The 22,307-nt window shown below is 44.7% G+C and overlaps 1 protein-coding gene across 1 annotated transcript; it reads left to right on the forward strand.

The window, feature by feature from the left end:
* Positions 1 to 7,273: 7,273 nt before the first annotated feature.
* Positions 7,274 to 21,938, forward strand: Il12b (interleukin 12B). Its single transcript, XM_021213622.1, has 8 exons — positions 7,274 to 7,323; positions 11,204 to 11,291; positions 15,174 to 15,440; positions 15,765 to 15,882; positions 17,403 to 17,620; positions 18,222 to 18,400; positions 19,783 to 19,907; positions 20,461 to 21,938. Exons 2-8 carry the CDS (start codon positions 11,204 to 11,206, stop codon positions 20,471 to 20,473), a joined length of 1,008 nt encoding a protein of 335 aa, XP_021069281.1. The 5' UTR covers positions 7,274 to 7,323; the 3' UTR covers positions 20,474 to 21,938.
* Positions 21,939 to 22,307: the final 369 nt, after the last annotated feature.

Consider the following 22,307-nt stretch of genomic DNA (forward strand, 5'->3'; position numbering starts at 1 on the left):
CCTCTCTGGCTCTCCTTACCACTTGGTTCAATCTACATGCCATATTCCACCTACTATTTTCTCCCCCAGTTCCGACTCTTCCACATGCCTCAGGTTGTTCTCTCCCTCATATCTACAATAAAAACCTTCCCTTCAACTGTACCTCAGAGCAGTCATGTCCTCACTTTAGCTAGTAAGTAACTCTTAGGGTTGGAGACCAGAGCAATGGTAGAGCGCTGCCTAGCATATGTGAACTCTGGGTCCAATCATTAGCATCAGAGGGGGAAAAACAACCGAATGCTTCTTTTTAAGCCCCACCAAGTCCAGGGTGAGGCTTAAAAGGAAGAATTCCAGTTCTCTCCTGCTCTCTGTGTGCATATTACAAGTTACTGCTTCATCTCTAACTTCTGTGTGTGTCCTTGCCTGTGAAGGGTCGCTATGGGACCTAACTGTTACAGTTGTAGGCACTGTCTGGCAAGATACAAACATTCTGAATATGTTAGCCACTACGATTAGGATAGCCTTCAAGGCCTGACCTCTTTGTACCCACATGCCACTCTTAGGGGAAGTTTCTGCCTCAGAAATTGACAGGGTCGTGTCACTTGCTGACTTTAGAAAGCAAGACTTACTTCAGAGAGTAGTAAGACTGGGTGTGGAGTCCCAGGCCCATCTGTGGTACAGGCTCAAGCCTGAAGAACCTAAAGGCCTCTGCTTTGCCCAGGTAGGACTTTGATTGCCCAAGTGCACTAAAGAAATGTTGGACAGTGTTAGACTGTTACCAATTTGTTTAAATCGCTTGCCCATGGCTACAGCAGTAGGAATCCTTTATGGAAGCTCTACCCTGTCAGCCCTTTGCCCCTTTCCGTCAGACCTCTTTTGGTTTTGACTTATAAGCAGCTCAGTCCACCCTGGTGTCTTTCTGTTAGTATCTGGGTAGCCCGGGCCCTAACATCACTCAGGGCTGGAAAGAAGAAAGGCCATGTGGCTCCACAATGGGAAGAAACTCATCTGTCCACACCAGACTATGTCACACCCTTTCTGGCTTCACAAACAACATTCTGACCAATATCTCTTACCACCTCCAACTTTCTACCTCAAGCCCTTAGGTTTGCTGAGCTTGGTTTAGCTACCTGCATTCCTGATTCATTAACATAACAAAGGGTGGCCTCTTGTGAAGAATGACGTGGAGGGGTTTGTAAACCCAGGCTGTGAGACAGTCCAGGCTTCTCTGTTGGCTAGCTACATTTTCTGGGGCAAGCTGATTGACGTTTTACACTCCCAAGCCTTCCAATTCCTCAGTGGGTAAAGTGAGCAGGATTGCATCTTGCTCATGGCTGGATCGTGAGGACTGGGTGAGCCAATCTATACAAAGCACACGCACTGGCTTGGTCTGTGGAAAGCACACTTTATAAAGCTGGCTGTTGAGTTCTCTCAGACAGGCACCTCATCTGTCATTTCAGCTTAGACATCTCTCCAGCGCTTCCCTGACCACATTCCCCGAAAAGAATCTCGTATTTCTTTACAGTGCCCAAAGGTCACAGTGCAGGGTCACTGTGTGGTCTCTGCGTGGTGGTCTGGTGTTCTGAGCTCAATACTGACAGAGACTGTATTCCTTCTCTGTTACAAAGTAAATAATCCCTAAAAATCTCATCAACTGAGAAAAATCAGTTAAACAGACAAGCAAATAAAGTCAAACTAGTTATTAAAATGTTGCTATGAGACCAAGAATGGTGGTCCATGCTAACGAGGCTGAGGCACAAGAATGAAGAGTTTGAGGCTAGCCTGAGCTACATAGAAAAACCCCCATATCAAAGAAAGCAAGCAAAAACTCTCGCTGTGTTGACACCATAGACTCATTGTGTGCAACCAACTTCACACAATTTTATGTTAGTTAATCTTAGTAAGCATTAATACATGCTTACCTTTTATATGATATACAAAGTGATTATTCTACCTATTCCCTGAAGTAGAGATGCTTAGAATCTCATTTTACACCATAGGAAACAGAACAAGAGAACTGAGGTCATTTATCTATGATAACATAGGTATTGGATCAAGCAGGGATCCAAACACAAGACAAGTCCAGCCCCAGTGTCTGAACACACTGCTGACTCCTGATAGAACTGAGGATTCAAAATTTCCCATGTGCTAAATTTCTCGCCAGTATTCCCATGTATCATTTCATGGTCACCATTGTTATTCAAATGCCAAGCACACTGAGCTTAGAAAAACCTCGTATCCCTTTATCCGAGAAACTGAACCCATAAAAATATTACTGCATTAACATTATAGGCAAGCACTAAACTCATGGGTGACTGATCACACTCCACCTTACCTTGGACTTCCTTGGCTTCCATACATCACCCAGCTAACTGTAACCTCTTGGTGGTTGTGTCTAAGTTTCATGAAGAGCTTGAGTTCAAAACCAGTCTGAACTACATGGAGAGCTCACACCAGCCTAAAATATATAGTGAGGCTGTCTCAAAATAAAACTTAAAAGACCTGGGAATCCAGTAGTAAAGTCCTTGCCTAGCATGTACAAGATCCAGAACTTAGGACCACAGTGATGATGTTGGTGATGGTGATGGTGATGGTGATGGTGATGGTGATGGTGATGGTGATGGTGATGATGATGATGATGATGAACAGATAATAATACATACAGATAGATGGGATTTTTCAGAACAATACGTAATAAAGTCAAATGGGACTTTATCGAATTTCAGAGAAACAGACTCAAATGTGCATGCAACACCATCTGTCAGGAGAGAAGATGCTTATGTTGCAGGCCCTGGTGTGGGGTGAAGCCGCTTCTCCCGTGGAGAATCCTCTGGGCACCAGGACAGTGAAGCATTCTGTTTAGACGATGGTTTAATACCCCATAAACACAGGCACACAGCTGAGTATTTATCCAGAGTGTGTCATGTGGATGAGAAGTAGGAAGGAGACGGTCCAGGAGAGGTCGCCCTGTGGTAGCAGCCCCATCAACCTAGACCAGGTGTTCCCACATACCTCTCTTAGTAACAGCATTTCTACACCTTGGCAGGTGTAAACACACCCACTTCCTTCCGGTTCCCACTACACCCATCCCTTTCACTAGAATTAACCTAAAGGAGGACACACTAAGGTTTCCACATGCACACAGCAGCAGCCATGTCCATTTGGAGCATCAACTTCACCCTGCAGTCAGTCCAGTTGAGCAGGCCCAGGTACCCATTGAGATGACGAAACAGCCTTGGCTTAATGCCACACCCTCTGCCTTCCTATCACGGGCCAAGGGAGGAAGTGCGATAGGACAGAAATATCCTCAGAGTCACTGTCGGGAGAGGTTGAAGACATCTTGGTCTCTTTAAGAATGAAGCTAATTCTACCTATCAGTCAAAGCATTGAGGGAGCAGGCATAGGGAAGGACATGTGAAAACCTGAGTGAGCTCAACACGGGCTTCTCCATCCCTACTGAACATCTCAGTAACAATTTGATGACTTGTATGGCCAGAAATGTTCCACCCAGGAGTGTGCTCAATTCCATTTGAAGTCGAACCTTGATCTGATCCTAAGTCTGCCTCTGAAGTCTAAACTCCTAATCACTACCATTTCTATGTGACTCTTTCAGACATGTTTTTAAATGGGAAACAAGATACATGGGACTGGGGAGACGCTTCAGTGGGTAAAAGGGGTAAGAGGTTGGCACAACAAAATGTGCCAGTAATTGTGGAATTGGGGAGGTGCAGATGGAAGGGTCCCGAGGTCCAATGGCCTGGCAGTCCAAATCCATCAGCTCCGGGTTACAAAACTAGGACGGTGAACTAGTGAGATGCCTTAGTAGATAAATATGCCTACCTCCAAGTCTAACAACTTAAGTTCAATCTCTGGGAGCCACACAGTAGGAGAGAACCAACTGCTACATGCTGTTCACACAAGTGTGCACATACACATATGCATGCGCGCACACACAAACACACTAACGCAATATGATTTAAATTAGAAAAAAAACTTTAAGATGAAGAGCAATCAAGGAAGCCATCCCACATCAATCCTGGCCAACGTACACGCCCTTGCTCGCACACATGGATGTACACAGCATATAAACATATATAAAAAGAAACCAAATATTTTTTTAAGAATGATACATGTTAGTTGTAGACATTTTGGGGAAAATAGGAAGCCACGCCATTGAATATAAATAGATAAACAAACAAACAAGCAAACAAACAAACCACAAAAAACATCTAGTCACACACTGACATGTGCACTGGGGGGTGGGGGTGGGGGTAGGGGTTGGTTCGGGTCAAAGCTTCTGTAAGGAAGCAGGCAGGAGCAGCAACCATAGCCTGGGGGCAGACACGTCTTTTGTAAATGATGGACTAAGAAGGAAGATTTATTTCTCATTGTCTGATTACCCGATTTCTTCATTTTATTTCAGCACTAACCACCAGGCTTACCTGGCCAATACCTATGATTCCCTATTGCTTGCCTATGGCCTCCTAGTTGGTATGTCCATTCCTCTGTGATCAGGACTCTGTGCCCAGCTCAGCTTTCAGTCACTGTAGGTACATTCTCCTCAGGAAGACTAGATTACAGTTGTCCAGGGGACTGGAAGAAAAGGTTATGGGAGCTTCTAAGACAACTTGGCTCTTAGGAGAGATGCACAGGAAAAAAGCTCCGTCTCCTCTCTTCTCTCTCTCACTCCCTCCTTCCCTCCCTCTCTGCCTTTCTTCATTTCTCTCTGAAACACACACACACACACACACACACACACACACACTGAATGCCATCCTGGATTATCTGTTATCTGGAAATATGGAGTCATCTGGAGAGAGAAGCTAGTTGGAAGACTAAGCCAAGTCTCTGACTGATCCAGATGTGGAATCTATTCAGTTAGGTCCAGCAAGAGACCAAAGTCATGGAAGCACTCACCAAAGGCTACTGAAGGGCTGCAGATAAAGCTGAGTGGAGAAGCTGTCGACTGACATGTGGAAAATGTGTGTTCAAGGAAACTCTTGTGACTGTTTTTGAAACTTGGATCGTGATATAATTCAGACCCGTCCAAATTCCCAACCACTACATAAAAGGAATTTTCAGAATCATCATATAACAAGATCCTACTTAGAGAACCAAATATATACAGGGGGCACAGGAGGCTCAGAGGAGCACACATCAAAGCACAGGTAATATCTACTGCCAGGAGTCTCTATATCATAGGTTCAGCTTCTTATTCAAGGTGTATTTTGGTTTGGGATTTTTGACAATAGCAACGATGCATGTTTTGCTTTGTCATTGCCTAAAAACTAATGTTTTAAAGCATACATGATTATATTGTATTTGAAAGTATACTAAAGGCTACAGCCATCTTCTGATAAAGGAAGGGGGGCCTTTTGGTATTATACACATACATACATACATACATACATGTGTGTGTGTGTGTGTATGGGCTCAACCACAGACAAGTAGCTTCCGCCTGGTTATGAGCCCCACTGTTATTCTGCACACCATTCCCTTGTCTTGTATTCCTCTGTTTTTGACCTAGCCCCAGGAGCTACCTCAACACCCCCCCCGCACCCCCACCCAGCTCCAAGTAAGCCCATGGAGCTATTCTTCAGCCCCATATTGCTTTGTTCAGTTTTCATCGTGAAATCGCTTATGTTGTCACAGCTTGTCTAAGCTCTGGACATTTGCATGAGCTTTGCATGTACGTTGTCACAGCTTGTCTAAGCTCGGGGGACATTTACAGCCCTGCACTGCAGCAGTGAGGCTAAGAGGAGTTATGTACCTTACCAAGATCCAGTTCCTCGAGATGGTGCTCTAACGAACTCCCGATCTGTCCTTGGGAGAGATGGGCAGAAGGTGACCATGAGCTTTGCATGTAGGAGCAGTCCGACCAGCAATCTTAGTCACAGAGATTATGGCTGTCCTCAGAGCTTCGCCATAGCCAGCACATTAATTTTTAGTGCGATTTCACTATGCAACGAAACCTACTTTGTTCGCTTAAGAATGATCTTGTATGCAAAACCAGTTTCACTGGAAGCCTAGGAGTACAGGGATGCCACTCACTAGCTAGCTTGCTGTGACTGATGTCTCCACCCTCAGTTTGAAGCCGATCAGGACCAGAGAGGGAATGCAGCTGGGCTGCGGGAGTGAGGAAGTGTGTGGCTGGGAAGCTCCGCAGTTCTCGCCCCCTCCCCGTGCCCCAGGCCGACTGACACTTGGAAGAAAGTTGGGCCGGAAATCTACACCGCCCGAAACATGACAGGGTCCAACCTCAGCCCTAGGAACTTCCCAGGAGGCGGGAACCCAGGCCAGGGACAGGAATAGAGAAGCAGCCGGTTGTGTCCCGTGCGTCCCAACCGCAAGGATGGCCTCGCTCAGCGCCCTCTATCGGCGGCTCTGAGAGTGGCCCTCATCTGTATGCGAACTGGATGTGCAAGAAGAGCTAATATTTCTGAGGAAGGGAGGTAACAAAAACTTACAGGATTGCACACCTCTTTGCAATTTTAAATTCCTCAAGAAGAGAAACTACACAGGGTTTCTAGGACCACAGGCACGTGATTACTGAAGTGAGAATATAGTATAGGTACCCAAAAGAGTGACCTTTGAGTATGTCATAGGTCATCCGTATGCTTGCCTACGACTAGCTCAATTCATGTTGCTATCAATCCATGAGTAAGGACCTATAAGCATAAGAGACGACCTCAAAACACTATGACTTTTATTAGTTGTTCACCTCCCCAGGGCTGTCTCTGGATACAGACAACATAGTTATGAGGTGGGGGGTGGGGGGGGGGACATGGAGCCAAACAGGAGGTAATAGCTTCTGAATTTAGATGCTAACAACAAAACATGGGGAAAGGTGGCTCAGGTACACTAGGCCCTTTATTCTTTGGGCCCCACAGGAGCACCTACTTGTTCGATTGTGGCATGAACTATGAACTCGGTTTGGGGCAAGTCCTTCCTTTTTCTGCAGTCTGTGGAATGGGGAGAGGTTAGCCATTGCCACCTCTATTCACCTTAGGCATGATGTAAACAGAAATTAGCATCTCTGCCTCCTTCCTTTTTCCACACCCCGAAGTCATTTCCTCTTAACCTGGGATTTCGACGTCTATATTCCCTCTGTATGATAGATGCAATCAGGGAGCCAAGAAGGGGGGGGGGAGGAACTTCTTAAAATTCCCCCAGAATGTTTTGACAGTTTTCAGTGTTGCAATTGAGACTACTCAGTTTCTAGTCTGGGTTTCCATTAGAAAGTTCTGTAGGAGTAGAGTATATAAGCATCAGGAGCAGCCAAAGCAGCAGAAGGAACAGTGGGTGTCCAGGCACATCAGACCAGACAGCCCTCATCAAAGCAAGGTAAGTTCTCTCCTGCTCCCTGTCGATAGCTCCCTGCATCTAGAGGCTGTCCAGATACAGACTCCAGGGGACAGGCTACCCCTGAACCAGGCAGCATGGGAGTGGGGATAAGCAGATTCTGGAAGCATCCCAGATAGCTTACCCGCTGGGGTGGAAACCAGGTGCTTTGAGGACAGGGGTTTCAAATATTCACTTAAAAGGTCAGCTAATTACAGATGTAATGATGCACACCTGTAATATCCAAATTTGGGAGGTGGGGAACAGAATGAGCAGGAGTTTAAGGCCAGATTCAGCTGTGTAATGAGTTTGAGACTCTGTCTCAAAAAAAAAGTGAGCTATTAATAATTGTGGACAGATGTGTATTTGATAGAAAGGTTTGCTTTGTCTATATAGACACATACACTATGTGCATATTCTTAAGGATTAATGCATATGGGTTAAGGAGTGTTGTTAAAATTCTGTTCTTGCCTTAATAGTGAAACTTGTTAAGAAAAAAAAAAGCCTTTCATGCACCCCTTAAAGTTTAAGCTCATAGCTGAATGTCCTGCCTGGGATGGCCTTTAGAATCAGGTATGATAATCAAAGTGGAGAGCTGGATTTGTGGGTTCCTTTGGATTTTTAACTAACTTTGCCACCTCTTCAAAAGCCCAAGGCATGTTCCAAACTAATTCCTAAAGGGTTCTAAAATCTGTGAGAAAGGGAAAGATAATGCTCATGGGCTGGCTTCTGCTTGCCCAGGTGAAATCATGGGCACCAGATGGGGCAGGGTGACGTCTTGCTTTTACCCAGGGATCCATGAGCCTCAGCTGATGGCTAGATTTGTTCAAGCAAGGCATTTCAAGATGAAGTTAGGTCATCCCCAATAATTCATTTTGCTGAGATCTGGAATACTATGATTATTACACCAACAATCCATGGACTCTCTAGGTTAGAGTCTAGATATAAGACTAGACAGATATGACCCCTGCCACACACCTCAGTATGGGAAAGGGGGGGATAGATATTAAAGATGTAATCAAATGATTGCCATCTCAGTGATGCTGAAGGGGAAGAGTAGCTATTTGGGGTCCCTTTTCATTGGGGGATCAAGGTGGCACATTTCATGAACGCCTATCCTGACAGAGTAATTTTTAATCTAGGAGTACAGGCTTGACAAAGTCAACACAACTTGTCAAGGTCATGTAAGTAACAAGTGGCAGGCTGAGGTCTGTTTGGCTGTAGAATCAGGGCCCTTTGCCCATGCCCTCCTTGCCATCCCTAATGGCCATGCCATCGGTACTGTGCATTGTTGCTTCTGGGCATTTTTATTTTCACATATCATTTCTCTTTTTAATTAAAAAAATAACAGAATGAAACTTGCAAAAGGGATGTCCACTCAGGCACCGACTGGCAGCCATGTTGGGAGCATTTGCATGCTCTAGGGAGCCAGAGTGTCCACCCCAGAGTTCCTGTGCTCTTTGCACAAGACTTTCGGGACTTAAGAAAACTAATGAAATCACATGAAAACAAACAAACAAAACCAGAACTGTTAAAACATAGCATATGGAATTGTGGAGTGAGAGGGAGGCAGCACCCAGCATCTGCCGATCAGTCAGAAAGCCAAAGCCTGGTGACATACTGCACACTTTTTGCTTGTGCGGATTGGATTAAGAGGCGACCTGCCACCATCTCCACCCTCTGCTGGTCTTCTATGGTCTAAGATGTAGGTGATGCCGAAATGAAGATTGTTCCTTGGACCATTGCCAGGGCTTCGTTCAGCCTGAAATATAGTTCATGTGTGATGCTCAAGTGCATCTGAGGCTGACAGAGGAAATGCCTGGCATGTAGCCAAAGGGAAAATCCCTGTGTTGAGAGCATATGAAGAGATCACCAGGAGATGCCAGGAATCTCTGCCTTTTTCCCTGCCCAGAGTCCTACCATCTGGGTTTCACAGCCTTGTATAATTGCACCACCTTCTCTGGGCATTTCTCTCTACAGCCTGGCAGATTTTTATTTTTCAACCCAGTGTACACAAAACAGAAAGAATTTTAATTTTTTTTCCTTAGTTTTTCTACTAGTGCAAGGTATTATACCATGTCATCTCACTGCATGCCCAACAGCTCCTTAAGATCACATGAGCCTTTATTAAGTCTTTTTATATGAAGGCAGTCGGGCTCACAGGAACTAAACCAACACCAAACGGCTACTGAGTAGTAGGGCCAGAATCCCAGCCCATGTCTGTTCGACTCCAAGCCTATGAATGCTGCAACCAGCATCATTTCGGCTTGTACTTGGCTTTTTTATATGATAATTTGGATTTAGACATGGCCTGACTCCTAGTCCTGTCTCTGTCATGAAAGAGAAATCATAGCAAGATCCTCAGAGGTTAGCATTACTTCTGTTCTCTCAAAAGTCATGATTTCTAACCAAGGCCTATTCATTTTTAAGGCATTTGCCTATAACATTTAAGTCTTAATTCATATGGGTTAGACCTGTGATCTCTCAAATCTTGTTCCTACCGGACGGTGGCACCCTCCAGGCTAGATGAAAAGTGTTTCTGAAGGGAATTAGTAGACACTAATGATCTCAACCACATTTATGAGTGAGGTATAATCTTTACAGTCTAAATGTTTCCGTTGCCCTGGTGTTAATCTAGACTGGATTACAATACAAGATGGTGACTGATTGATCTATCTATTTCATGGTAGGTCAATCAGTACAGTACGGTCTTCTGCCAAAGAACACCTTGAATTTTAGGAGTTCTGGACCCTCAAACCTGGCTATCACATTTTATCCTCACCATGTGTTCAATGGACCATAACATCAGCTTCCGGCACCACCAGGACATGTTAAATCAGCCACACTGTTCTGGGCTGAGACCCAAAAGTCTTAGTAAGCCCAGGTTATACACACACCCAAGCTTATGAAATGCTACATTTTGTTGTGAGGGAGAGAATCATTTTAGAATTTGAAGCAATTTCTGCTTAGGTTTAAAAAAACCAAAAAACCTAATCCACTGCAGGTCCTTGTCAGAACTTGCGAGTTTCCCCGTGTTACCTCTCCCACTCTTTAGCTGGTCCTCTGGCCTGGAGAATCCCCGTGCCTACTGCACAGCGGGGTGATACAGATTCCCAGTGACACTGTCCTCGTCAGTACTGGCAGCGTGGCAGTACTTTCCCATTCTGTTCAAAGCTCTTTAGGTATTATGTTAATATTACAGTCATAACTAAGTAAATATCCGATGACTGTGGACTTGGGAAGCCACGTTCATCTCTAAGCTTATGTTTCTGAACCTTAAAAAAATAAGTGTAGTGTCCCTCCCCTTTAATCCCAGCACTCAGGAAGCAGAGGCAGATGGATCCCTGTGAGTTTGGGGTCAGCCCAATCTACATAGTGAGTTCCAGGACAGCCAAGGCTGAAACTCTGTCTCAAAAAGAGGGAGGGAGGAGATGATTGTGGGTGTAGGGAAGACAGTTCAGCAGGTCACTTCACTTCTGCACAAGCCTGGTGACCCGAGTTTGAACCCTGAACCATAGTGGAAGGAGACAGTCAACTCCCAAAAGTTGTCCTCTGACCTATGCTAATACACACACGCACACATACAGTAGTAATTCATCAATATTTTTTTTAAAACAAAATAAGTATCGGATGGCTGGGCCCTATGATTATTTAAGCTCCAGGTAGCCTCTAGTTCTTTATTTGGAGATGTTCTTACCCAAAGCTAGAACAGACCTCTTATAATCCTGGTCCAACGGTGTGAAAAGAAAGGGGGAAAATCAGTATTTAGAAAGCAGATAAAATGTTGATCGGGCTAATTGGATAACGGCTGACATTCTCTCTCCCATTTTCCCGCCTTCTCCTTCTCTGCTCCCTTTCTTCCTCCTGCCCCTCCTTCACACAGATGTGTCCTCCGAAGCTAACCATCTCCTGGTTTGCCATGGTTTTGCTGGTGTCTCCACTCATGGCCATGTGGGAGCTGGAGAAAGATGGTAAGCAGTCTTTTTTACCTGTTTTCTTTGGAGAGCCCTCATCTAACCTTGAGCTCCAGACAGCCTGCTGGGAAGGGATAGTGAAGTCTGAAGTAGGCAGCCGCACATGGGATTTTTTTTCAGGAAAAATCCTCAGGGAAGATGGAGGGTTCGTGTCTCTTCCTCCACCTATATCTCTCTGCCTTGTCTGGTTTTCATGTTGGATGACAGGAAAGGTGAACTATGGTGGTCTATGGGATATGATCTTGGCCTTAGATGCCAGAAAATGACTCTTCTAAACAACCGAAATTCCCTACTAGAGAATTTGTAAAGCATCAAGATAGTCTTCTGCTCTCTCCTGTCCTGCATATTACTACGTGCTCTCTGTGGGCACCGTGATGGTTGTCCTCTGGCTATTTTGAGGTTGACATTCACACTGACTTGAGTTCAAGTCATGGTTCTGCCAGGCATTGATTCTGAACCTTGGAGGTTGGGTAATCTTGTAACCTCAGTTTGCTTTCCTATTTTTTTTTTCAGACAGGGTTTCTCTGTATAGCCTTAGACTGTTCCTAGAACTCACCCTTAGGCTGGCCTCGAACTCAGAAATCTGCCTGCCTCTGCCTCCCAAGTGCTGAGATTAAAGGAATGTGCCACCACCGCCCGGCTGACCTCAGTGGTGCTCAGTATAGCACAGCCCACATGGACTACTGAATATGTTAATAAATATAGAGGATAATGCATGGTGTAGCGAGCAAGTACTATTATTTAAAACAAAGTCTCTGAACTTTTCATTATCCCAATGGCGATAAGATTATTAGTAGACAAATAATGAAGATACAGCAGGGGTGCTCTCTGTCCTTGTACCATGTCACAGCAAATATCCATCAACTCAGTCCTCAGATGTTCAGGACAGAATCTCAAATGTTCCATGGAATACAAGGTAATCATGTCAGGAATTTCTGCTTTTATAGCTACACTTTAGTAATAATTAACATTTATTTAACAAAGAACCTCACTTAATTTCGCAACAGCCATGTAAAGTAGGAGCTATCTGTACTCCATTTTACAGATGGTGAAAACTGAGGCTCAAGGTGTTAAGGTCCTCTCCCACAAGGTCCAGAATAGAACTCGATCCCCGTTTAGTCTCACTTCAGAGCCTGTGTGCTTAAATGCTAGATTTTACAAGTAAGGCATGAAGCAACTGTTTCCTGTGACCATAAAGAGGAAATGGGTGTAAATTTAAAATGAAAAGATTTCCCAGCTGCTGATTAGAGATCATCTTTTGAGAACCCGGGGGGGGGGGGGGAGGAAGTGTGCCTTTTTTCATTCTGAAGATTCACAAGAGTTAGAACAATATTTCGCAGGTAAAGGTGCTTGCCACCAAGTCCGATGACCTAGTCTTAATCACTGGGATCAGCATGGTGGAAGGAGAGGATCCAGTTCTCTAAACTGCCCTCTGCTCTTGAGACATGAGCTGTGGCACCTGTACACACACACACACACACACACACACACACACACACACACACGAAAGAATTAAATGCAACTGTAAAAGAGTAATCTCCAGTCTGGCCACCCATCCCAACAGAATTTGGATGCTTTCCTAAGTAAAGCCTTTGCCACAGCCAGATGTACCACTTAGGCCCTGGCAGAGTTAACCCCTTAGTTACTTCTGACCTGGTAAACCATAGAAATTTCAGAAAAACAATGGGAGAAACAAAGAGAGAGCTTGTGTTGGAATCACAATGGTGGCCCAAAGCCCAGCAGATATCTAAGCTCTGATTCCAACATCCCCAAGAAGTTCTTTCCCTGCCCTGGGGCCAAGGTCTTCTGGGGTTTCCGAGTTCAGGTTTGAAAAGGAAAAGAATAGACAGCCTGTTTTATGGCCTAGGGGACAAAGGGAAACTGGGAGCCAAGGGGTCCTGTGCACTGGCATCAGCTCAGGCTAACGATTTCGGAAGAGCTTGGCCTCAAGTGATTTGCTCCTCTTATCTTTGCTCCCCATTCAGCAGTGACAAATCCCACTGATGTAAAAGTCAGAACTTAGCGTTCCACAAGGCTTTAAGCTCCAATGCCAATCACAAAGCCACCATTCATAGGGCACTTAAGGGAACTGTCTTAAGCTTGCATACAAATTAGTTTAGATGGTACCTTCTAAAGAAAGCACTAATATTTTGCTTTCTTTTCTTTTTTTTTTTTTTTTGAAAGAATGACATCAGACTAGGGCATGGTTGTTTATGCCTGCAATCCCTGATCTTGATAGGTCAAGACAAGAAGAAAGCCCGATGTTGTGGCCAGCCTGGGCTATGAAGTAAAATTCTAAGTAGCTGGCTGTCTCTTCCCACACCCGAGGCCATGGCTCTCTGAAAGCCTTTTGCCGGCTCTGCTCTATAGCTGTGCCATTCCAAAACCCAGGCTCTTCACCCCTGTGCCTGCCATATTCAATCAGGCATCAGATGGCTGGGGCCATCCCGACATTTCTGACTCAGCAACCAAGAACAAACCTCACTGATGGGTCTTCATGTGATGCTGATGATGGAGGTTGGGAGAACACCCGGCTTTACGGGCCACTGCATTAAGCTAGTCTTTCGATTAATAATTGATATGTAGGTAACCTTTGAAGCTTTGTCACATGAGGCTGTGGTGTGACCCACTCCAGAATACCTTAGGGAGATATTCTAGAGGCTCCTTCAGAAGCTAGCATCAGATGTCCATTGTACAACATAGGAGACAGAAGATCAGAACCACAGCATTTGTTACACTTCACACTTGATGGGACCTCGCTTAGCCCTTTGCCATCAGCAAAAACAGTTCCTTCAAAAACTAAGACAATCATCTACTGCTTTGTAAGAGTGTAAAATAGCTTTAAAAACAAGCAGTTAATGGCAATCTCCATCGACAAATTTCATGCAGAAGGGACTTTTCAAAAAAAACCTAAATCTTTCTGGAGAATTTTAAGAGTTTTTCAGTACATTTGCCTGGCTCTTTGGCCTGTGCATCATGATGACGATGATGATGATGATGATGATGATGATGATGATGATGATTTTAAAAAGCTAGCACAGGGTTATGCTGCAGTAACCTTAGCTGTGCTAAGGTGCATGCTTTTTACCATCTATCCCCATGACTAATCCTATTAGCATAGACAATATTGTTCCTACCATTTTGTGAGGACTCTGAAGCTACTGTTGGTTCAGAACCGTGCTCAAAATCTCCTTTGCATTTAGAGATGATAGAATTTCCCCATCTTTCTTCCTCCACACCTCCGCTTTAAGCTATTGTGTTATTCTGCTCAGTATTCTGCCCTGTGTATTCCCTGTGAACTGCAATTGGAAGCTCCCCCTCACCTCCATCTCCAACACACACATACACAAACACACACACACACATGCACACAAACACACACACACGCACACACACAAAAACACACACGTGCACATGCGCAAGCACACATTCGCGCGCACATGCACACGCACACGTGCACACGTGCACACACACATGCTCAAACACATGCGTGCACACACACATGCACGCACACGCACAAACACACACGCACACACACATACACACACACAGCACGCACATGCGTGCACAGACACACACAAACGAGCGGCTTCTGACAAGGAATCTTGTGCTGTTTACATCTTTTCTTGTTTCAAGGTCTTCCCTTCCTAATCAGAGATTGATTATTACAGGCCACCTGCCAGTTAAATGACTCGGTGGCAGCTATAGAAGTGCTTCTCTGTTCTGTTCCCATGCCCTGAGATCTCTCAGCAAGCACTTGCCAAACTCCTGTGAGCTATGATGTTCCAAGGGCAGTGGGCGTGTCAAGACACTGAGTGAAACCCAGTTCCAGGGTTTGTGAGGCTACTGGTCCAGGTCCTCACTGCTGGCGCTCTCCAGTTTATGTTGTAGAGGTGGACTGGAGTCCCGATGCCCCTGGAGAAACAGTGAACCTCACCTGTGACACGCCTGAAGAAGATGACATCACCTGGACCTCAGACCAGAGACGTGGAGTCATAGGCTCTGGAAAGACCCTGACCATCACTGTCAAAGAGTTTCTAGATGCTGGCCAGTACACCTGCCACAAAGGAGGCGAGACTCTGAGCCACTCGCATCTGCTGCTGCACAAGAAGGAAAATGGGATTTGGTCCACTGAGATTTTAAAAAGTAATTCCATCCTCTTCGACAGTATCTTTTCTTCTACCCCTCCTTAAAAAAATAATTGCGAGTGTGTGTGTGTGTGTGTGTGTGTGTGTGTGTGTGTGTGTGTGTTGAGGCTCAGAAATGTTTCTCATCTCCTTTGAGACAGGAACTCTCATTGGCCCACAGCTCTAGAGACCTTGTCTCAAAAAAAAAATCTCACCCTTGTACCATGTGATGGTCAATGATCCATCCACAGTAAAAAATAAGTAAATAAATAAACAACAACAAAAACAAATTTCTTTATTAAAACTCCTAAATATTTAAATAATTTTTTCTTTTCAAATGCAGATTTCAAAAACAAGACTTTCCTGAAGTGTGAGGCACCAAATTACTCCGGACGGTTCACGTGCTCGTGGCTGGTGCAAAGAAACATTGACTTGAAGTTCAATATCAAGAGCAGTAGCAGGTAAGGGGGCTGTCATGATTTCTCAGTGTCTTGTGAGATCTACTACATAACAAAAAGAAGTACAAACTGCCCGTAGATTATCAGTGACTGGTAACGGAACAGCAAAGTCAATTCTATATTTTTTTCAACTTCCCTCTGCTCACCTAAGGAAATAGCATGGAGCTTTAAGCCAACCCTCTGAGAACAGTTGGCTGGGGAGTTTAAATTCACTCATCCATCCGAATTGCCTAGCTGTGCTTCATTAAGGCTCACAGCACCGAGGGGAGAAGTTAAAAAGAACCCACAGCTACAAATAACTTGCCAGAGCTCAACCTTGTGTCAAAACCAGAACGGAGTGCTCCAGGACCTTGCTGTTGGAAGCCCTGGAACAGATTCCAGAACCTTCTGAGGCCTTTCGAGATTTTCATAGAGCCTTTTCAACTTCTTTCTACCCCTCCAAGACCGTTATTCTGAAGTTCAGTTTCCCCAACGCACTTGGGCTTTCCTTAAAAACATCATTTCCCAGGGCTACAGAGCTGGTGTGTCAGACTGCTCTACAGCTGACTTCAGTCAGCAACTAAATCCCTGAGCCACATGGAGGGCAGGGAGTGAACGCCCCGTTATTATTTAAATGAATAAACAACGGGGGACTCCCTTTTCCATCTTTAGCATGAATTTGCTATGACATAAACTTAGCTAAGGAAAATAATGGTCCAGGGTGACATCAGAGTCCTTGTTGCTTACATGAGGATTTTCTGAGCTGGTAAAGGTGTCCCCAAAGGAGACCCATGTACATTGCAGATGCTTACCTATTTATAGTAACATGCCAGACCTCTATGTGCTTAAAAAAATTATACAAGCATGATACGTTTTCTTGGTAGAGAAATCTTACACGTGTTCCTGAAGAAACTAGTACATGGATAAGGGACAGTGGAATATTTTGCATAATTAGGAAAAGCATGCTCAAATGGAACATTAATGTGCATCTATTGAAATAAATAACTCAACTTTCATGTTCTGCTTAGAGAACTCCCCCATAATACCTTCAGAGAGGAAAAAGACGTTACAAACTCATGCATATATATTTTTCATTTGTCTTTAAAGTTGTGCTACTATTGGGATAAACTACATATGTACATATATGTGTGTGCATGTCTATCTTAGATATTCATTTGGAAAAACTCTAGAAGTAACAAACTGTGAACAATGTCTATAATGCAGGACTCAGATTTGAGTTAAAAGGAGGATTGCAGCGACATGCACGTTTTCTTTATAATCATCCTTGTTGTTATAATTCTTTATAATTAAGCAGTTTCTCTTGCATTACGACATTTTCAGGTTCATTTAGGCCAGAGATGTAAGTTTCAGTCTATTACAGCTAAGCCTCCACTCTGGAAAGAGCTGGGGTGTTTTTGTTTGTTTTCGTTTTTGTTTTATTCCACTGGAGAAATCTAACCAGCTGGACAGACTGGCCTCGAACTGTAGTCACCAGGCTCTTTCTCTGATCTATAATACAGAATTCTTTCTGTCTTTGCCATCAGTTCCCCTGACTCTCGGGCAGTGACATGTGGAACAGCGTCTCTGTCTGCAGAGAAGGTCACACTGAACCAAAGGGACTATGAGAAGTACTCCGTGTCCTGCCAGGAGGATGTCACCTGCCCAACTGCCGAGGAGACCCTGCCCATTGAACTGGCATTGGAGGCACGGCAGCAGAATAAATATGAGAACTACAGCGCCAGCTTCTTCATCAGGGACATCAGTGAGTTTTGCCTGGGAGCATGTGCTTGGGAAGCAAAGACGCTGCCTGCCACATGTTCGTGATGCCCTGGGGCATAGGATTTGCCTGCATTCTTTTTCATTCTCCTGAAAAGCATGATACAGACACTACCCTCTGCATCTTACAGATGAGGAAATTAAAGGGTTAAGCTAACCTTTTTCCAGATCTCAAATCTCACAGATAGCAGACCAGACCCAGACCTGCTCCAATGGTGGCACCTAATGGGTTATGGGTTAACTACATGCTTAGTGTAAAGCAAGAAACCAAGCACAGGGAGGGTCCCCTGACTGCTGAACCCAGATAGGAGACTTCATTAAGCAGAATGACTCAACCAGCAGGGACTTCCAGTCTGTGCAGTGAAGAAAGGGTTCTAAAATGTAGGATACGACCAATAACGGTGACTCCCTTGAGTGGAAGGATCATTCTCAGCAGAGCCCTCACAGGCACTGCCCTGATGCTCAGAGTAGTAAAAGCACTATCCCAGAGACTAGAAGGTGGAGGGCTCCAGCATCCGAGCTCCAGAGCCTAAGCCCTAGCTCCAAAGCCCAGCCAGGATAATAAGGATGCTTGTCTTCTTCTGCAGTCAAACCAGACCCGCCCAAGAACTTGCAGATGAAGCCTTTGAAGAACTCTCAGGTGGAGGTCAGCTGGGAGTACCCTGACTCCTGGAGCACTCCCCATTCCTACTTCTCCCTCAAGTTCTTCGTTCGAATCCAGCGCAAGAAAGAAAAGATGAAGGAGACAGAGGAGGGGTGTAACCAGGTAGGATTTGTGCAGCCCATGTTGGGGCCATCGGGAAGGATCGTGACAATGAGGTGACTGCCTCAGGACCAGAACTGTGTTAAGGGGTCTCCATGTGTATCACACACAACCTTCACAAAGTCCCGAAGGCAGCCAGTGTTGCTGTCACCTCTCCACAGAGGACAGAGAAGCTCAGAGAGGCTATGTCTTGCCCACGTTCATCCAGCTAGAGCAGCGGCAGAACCAGGACCCAGCAATGGTTTGATGGAGGCAAGGGCGGTTAGCCCAACCATTTCAATTCCTCCAGTATAGTCGACTGTCAATCCTCAACCAAAATTGTTCATGATATAGAAACCTGGGATCTAGGAACCTAACATGATTGTTTCAACTGAGTAAATATAGTAAATGCTAAAACATTGGTGCTGGGTCCCACCAAATACGGTTAATCTCTACTTCTTTAATATACTGTGCAATTATTTCACCTTACAAGATGCCCACCCTTACTGGGCTAATATGGTGCCTTTCTACCTTTCTGGTCCTTAACACAGTGATCTCTTGCAAGGTCTGAGGGACAGTTTTATGAGCTTTTAAATCACAGAGCAAAGGATTCTTCCTATATGGCATTGAGAATGTGGTAGCAATTCAGCCCAGAGATCCAACCACTCCCTAAAAACAGGAGCAAAAAGTGGGATTATTTTGAAACAGATTTTAACTGTTACCTGAAATCTTGCTAGGTTTCATCCCTGTGTATATGTATTTAATATACCTATCTTAAATAGGTAATGTCTAGTGCTTTCTATTTGCTAGAAGCTTTCTAAGCATTTTTACATAAATGTTATATTTAGCTGCCGCAATTCTTAGAGACAGGCATTATCATAGGACATATTCATAAATAAGGAGAGAAACAGAGCCAGAGGTATTTTCCTAAAGCACCACAGCTGTTTAGTAGCATTGCCAGGATTTGAAGTCACTTTTGTAAGCTGACAGGCATGGTATTTCTTGATGTCAAGACAACTAAAGAAAGCTGGTCTCCATCCCAACATCATCCTCATATGGGAGTGGCTACCCATGGGACCTTGGGGGCAAAACTGCTATTCAGAGAGACAGAAGGGGGAGCAAGCCATTTCTGTTGGAGCTTACTAAATAGATAAGTGAGAATGGGGAGGTAGATGAATAATGCTGGAATATGAAGACCTGAATTCTAACCCCCAGAAACTCTGTAAAACTGAATAGTAATGCCTGCAACCTGGGCTCTGGAAAGAGGTGGGACACACACACACACACACACACACACACACCCCTCTGATTATAGCTTCTGCCAGCAGGTGGTGCAAGGGGAGCACCCATGCCAGCCTGCCTTATATTGTCTAAAGCCCTTACTTAAAGTTTCTTCTCCTTTGCAGAAAGGTGCATTCCTCGTAGAGAAGACATCTACTGAAGTCCAATGCAAAGGCGGGAATGTCTGTGTGCAAGCTCAGGATCGCTACTACAATTCCTCGTGCAGCAAGTGGGCATGTGTGCCCTGCAGGTGTGTGAGCAGGACTGTGAAGCCCAGCCACACCTGCACATTCAGTGGTCCTAGCGGAGGACAACAGGAGGCTTGTGAGGGAGGTGGGGGTGGAGTTCTGGGCCTAGGGATTCCAGAGTCAGAAACACATTTGTTCATTAGCAGATGTTAATTTGATGTGTATGTTAGGTCAGGCACAGGATATTGCAATATAGAAAACAAGCATGGGTCCTACCCTTGTACAGGGAAAGGCAAGAAGGACCGGATGGGGAGGAAATCAGGGGTCAGAGTATGGAGAACTCTTTGGAACCTTATCATAGGGGTTCTGGGAATCACTGGAGTCTTTTTAATAAGGAAATAGCCCAATCAAAGCCCTTTTAAGAAAAAACTCTTAAGAGAGTCCCTGGCAAGCATGAGACCAGCTGAAGTCTGAACCCTGTAAGGAAGGGTTGGGTCTTCTCACACAGAAATCCTCAAGACCCAATGTCTGGGAATAATGTGTGGTGTGAAATAGGAGGATATTGAGGCTATACTTCTGACCAAAATGGACTTACCTACCCACATTCCTTTACAGGGTCCGATCCTAGGAGGCAACGTTGGAAGGAAAGAAAAGTGGAAAACATTAGGGAAGAAAAATTTAAACTCAGAATGGAAGAGACCCCCCCCCCAAAAAAGCTGTCTTCTGCTTGGTTGGCTTTTTCTGGTTTTTCTAAGTTCATCATGACACCTTTGCTGTATTTCTACACGTAAATGTTAAATGCCTGCAGAGACAGTGAGCTAATTTATGCATAGATATTTTAGCATTCCACTTGGCCTTATGCTGTTGAAATATTTAAGTAATTTATGTATTTATTAATTTATTTCTGCATTTCACATTTGTATACCAAGAGGTATTGAATATTTCATGTGCTCATGGCCTGGTCCACTGGGACCAGGCCCTATTATGCAAATTGTGAGCTTGTTATCTTCTTCAACAGCTCTTCAATCAGGGCTACATAGGAACATTAGCTTCTGTGACAACCAATAAGAACATAATATTCTGACACAAGCAGTGTTACATATTTGTGACCAGTAAAGACATAGGTAGTATTTGGAGACATGAAGAAGCTCTAAAGTTGACTCTGAAGAGTTTAGCACTAGTTTCAACACCGAGGAAGACTTTTTTAGAAGTGATATTGATAAGAAACCAGGGCCTTCTTTAGAAAGGAAAGCTTTGGGTACCTAAATTTAAAAGAATTTTGAGAGGCCGGGTATTGGTGGTATATGCTTTTAATCCCAGCACTCAGGAGACCAAGGCAGGCAGATCTCTGTGAGTTTGAGGACAGCCTGGTCTACAGAGTGAGTTCCAGCACAGCCAAGGCCACACAGGAATTCTGTCTCAAAAACAATTAAAAAAAAAAAAAACAACTAGAAATTGGAATCCAGGTTTGGGTCTATAGCTCAGATGGCAATGTGCTTGCCTAACATTCATGAGGATCTGGCTTTGTTGCTCAGCACTGAATAAACTAAGCATGGTGGCTCATGCCTTAATCCCAGCACTGGTGAGAGAGAGGCAGAAAACTCACAAGCTCAGTGTCATCCTTAGCGACATAACAAGGCCAGGCTGGACTGCATGATAGCGTGATATAATATCTCAAAAAGAAAGGGAGGAAATGAGGTGGGAGGAGTCAGTTGCTCACCTCCTTGGCAGGCCCCACCTCCAACACTCGTAAGACACGGGAGCAGAGACATCCTGGCTGTCTGGAAGAACAGAAGCTTTTGGAATTTGAAGGAAAATATAGTGTAGCTGTGACGAAAGGGCATAAAATTCCAGGGCGACTTACTCGCCATACAAATGGGTGCAAAGAAAACCATCCAGGTTCGCCATGTCATCGGCCTGAGTGAACCTAAGGTACAGATATGACCAGACAAGGTCCATCATGCCATGAAGATACTACTGCTACATCAGGACGCAATGACCACACTCCTTGTAGTGACGTGCATATGTTTTTCATGTGTTGGTTTGTTTGTTTATGCTTTCTGAGATGAAATAAATAAATAACTCTTCTTTGCAGTCATGGTTTCTGTACTTGCTCAGCAGAGTCAGGCACTCTGTTTCAGAGCCTATCTGGGTGCATCCCCTCCCCCCAGCCCCATCATCTAAGAACCGCTTCTTGCAGTGATTTCATTTCCAATTGTGCAGAGTTGACCCTTCCCTTTATAGCATCAGCATCCAGCATCAGTTTCCAGCATCAGCATCTTGCTGAGCTCAGGGAAGGTCCCTGCAGGCTTCCCAGCAGGGATTCCACTAGGGCACAAAACTGCACCATGCCCTCTTTAGGGGCTTGCTACTCCATCATCAATCCTGAAATGATTCTCTGATTTCCCCCCTTGTCTTGGTTTGCTCTTGTTGCTGTGCAAAACATCACAACCAAAAGCAAG

The sequence above is a fragment of the Mus pahari genome, chromosome 14 (genome assembly GCF_900095145.1).
Source record: "Mus pahari chromosome 14, PAHARI_EIJ_v1.1, whole genome shotgun sequence".
Classification (NCBI taxonomy): Eukaryota; Metazoa; Chordata; class Mammalia; order Rodentia; family Muridae; genus Mus; species Mus pahari.

What these genes read in the sequence shown, in the direction of transcription:
- Il12b (XM_021213622.1), top strand. Translation starts at nt 11,204, where the DNA reads ATGTGTCCTCCGAAGCTAACCATCTCCTGGTTTGCCATGGTTTTGCTG. An exon ending in GTGGGAGCTGGAGAAAGATG is followed by an intron (nt 11,292 to 15,173) that starts GTAAGCAGTCTT and finishes GGCGCTCTCCAG; the next exon opens with TTTATGTTGTAGAGGTGGAC. An exon ending in CTTCTTCATCAGGGACATCA is followed by an intron (nt 17,621 to 18,221) that starts GTGAGTTTTGCC and finishes CTTCTTCTGCAG; the next exon opens with TCAAACCAGACCCGCCCAAG.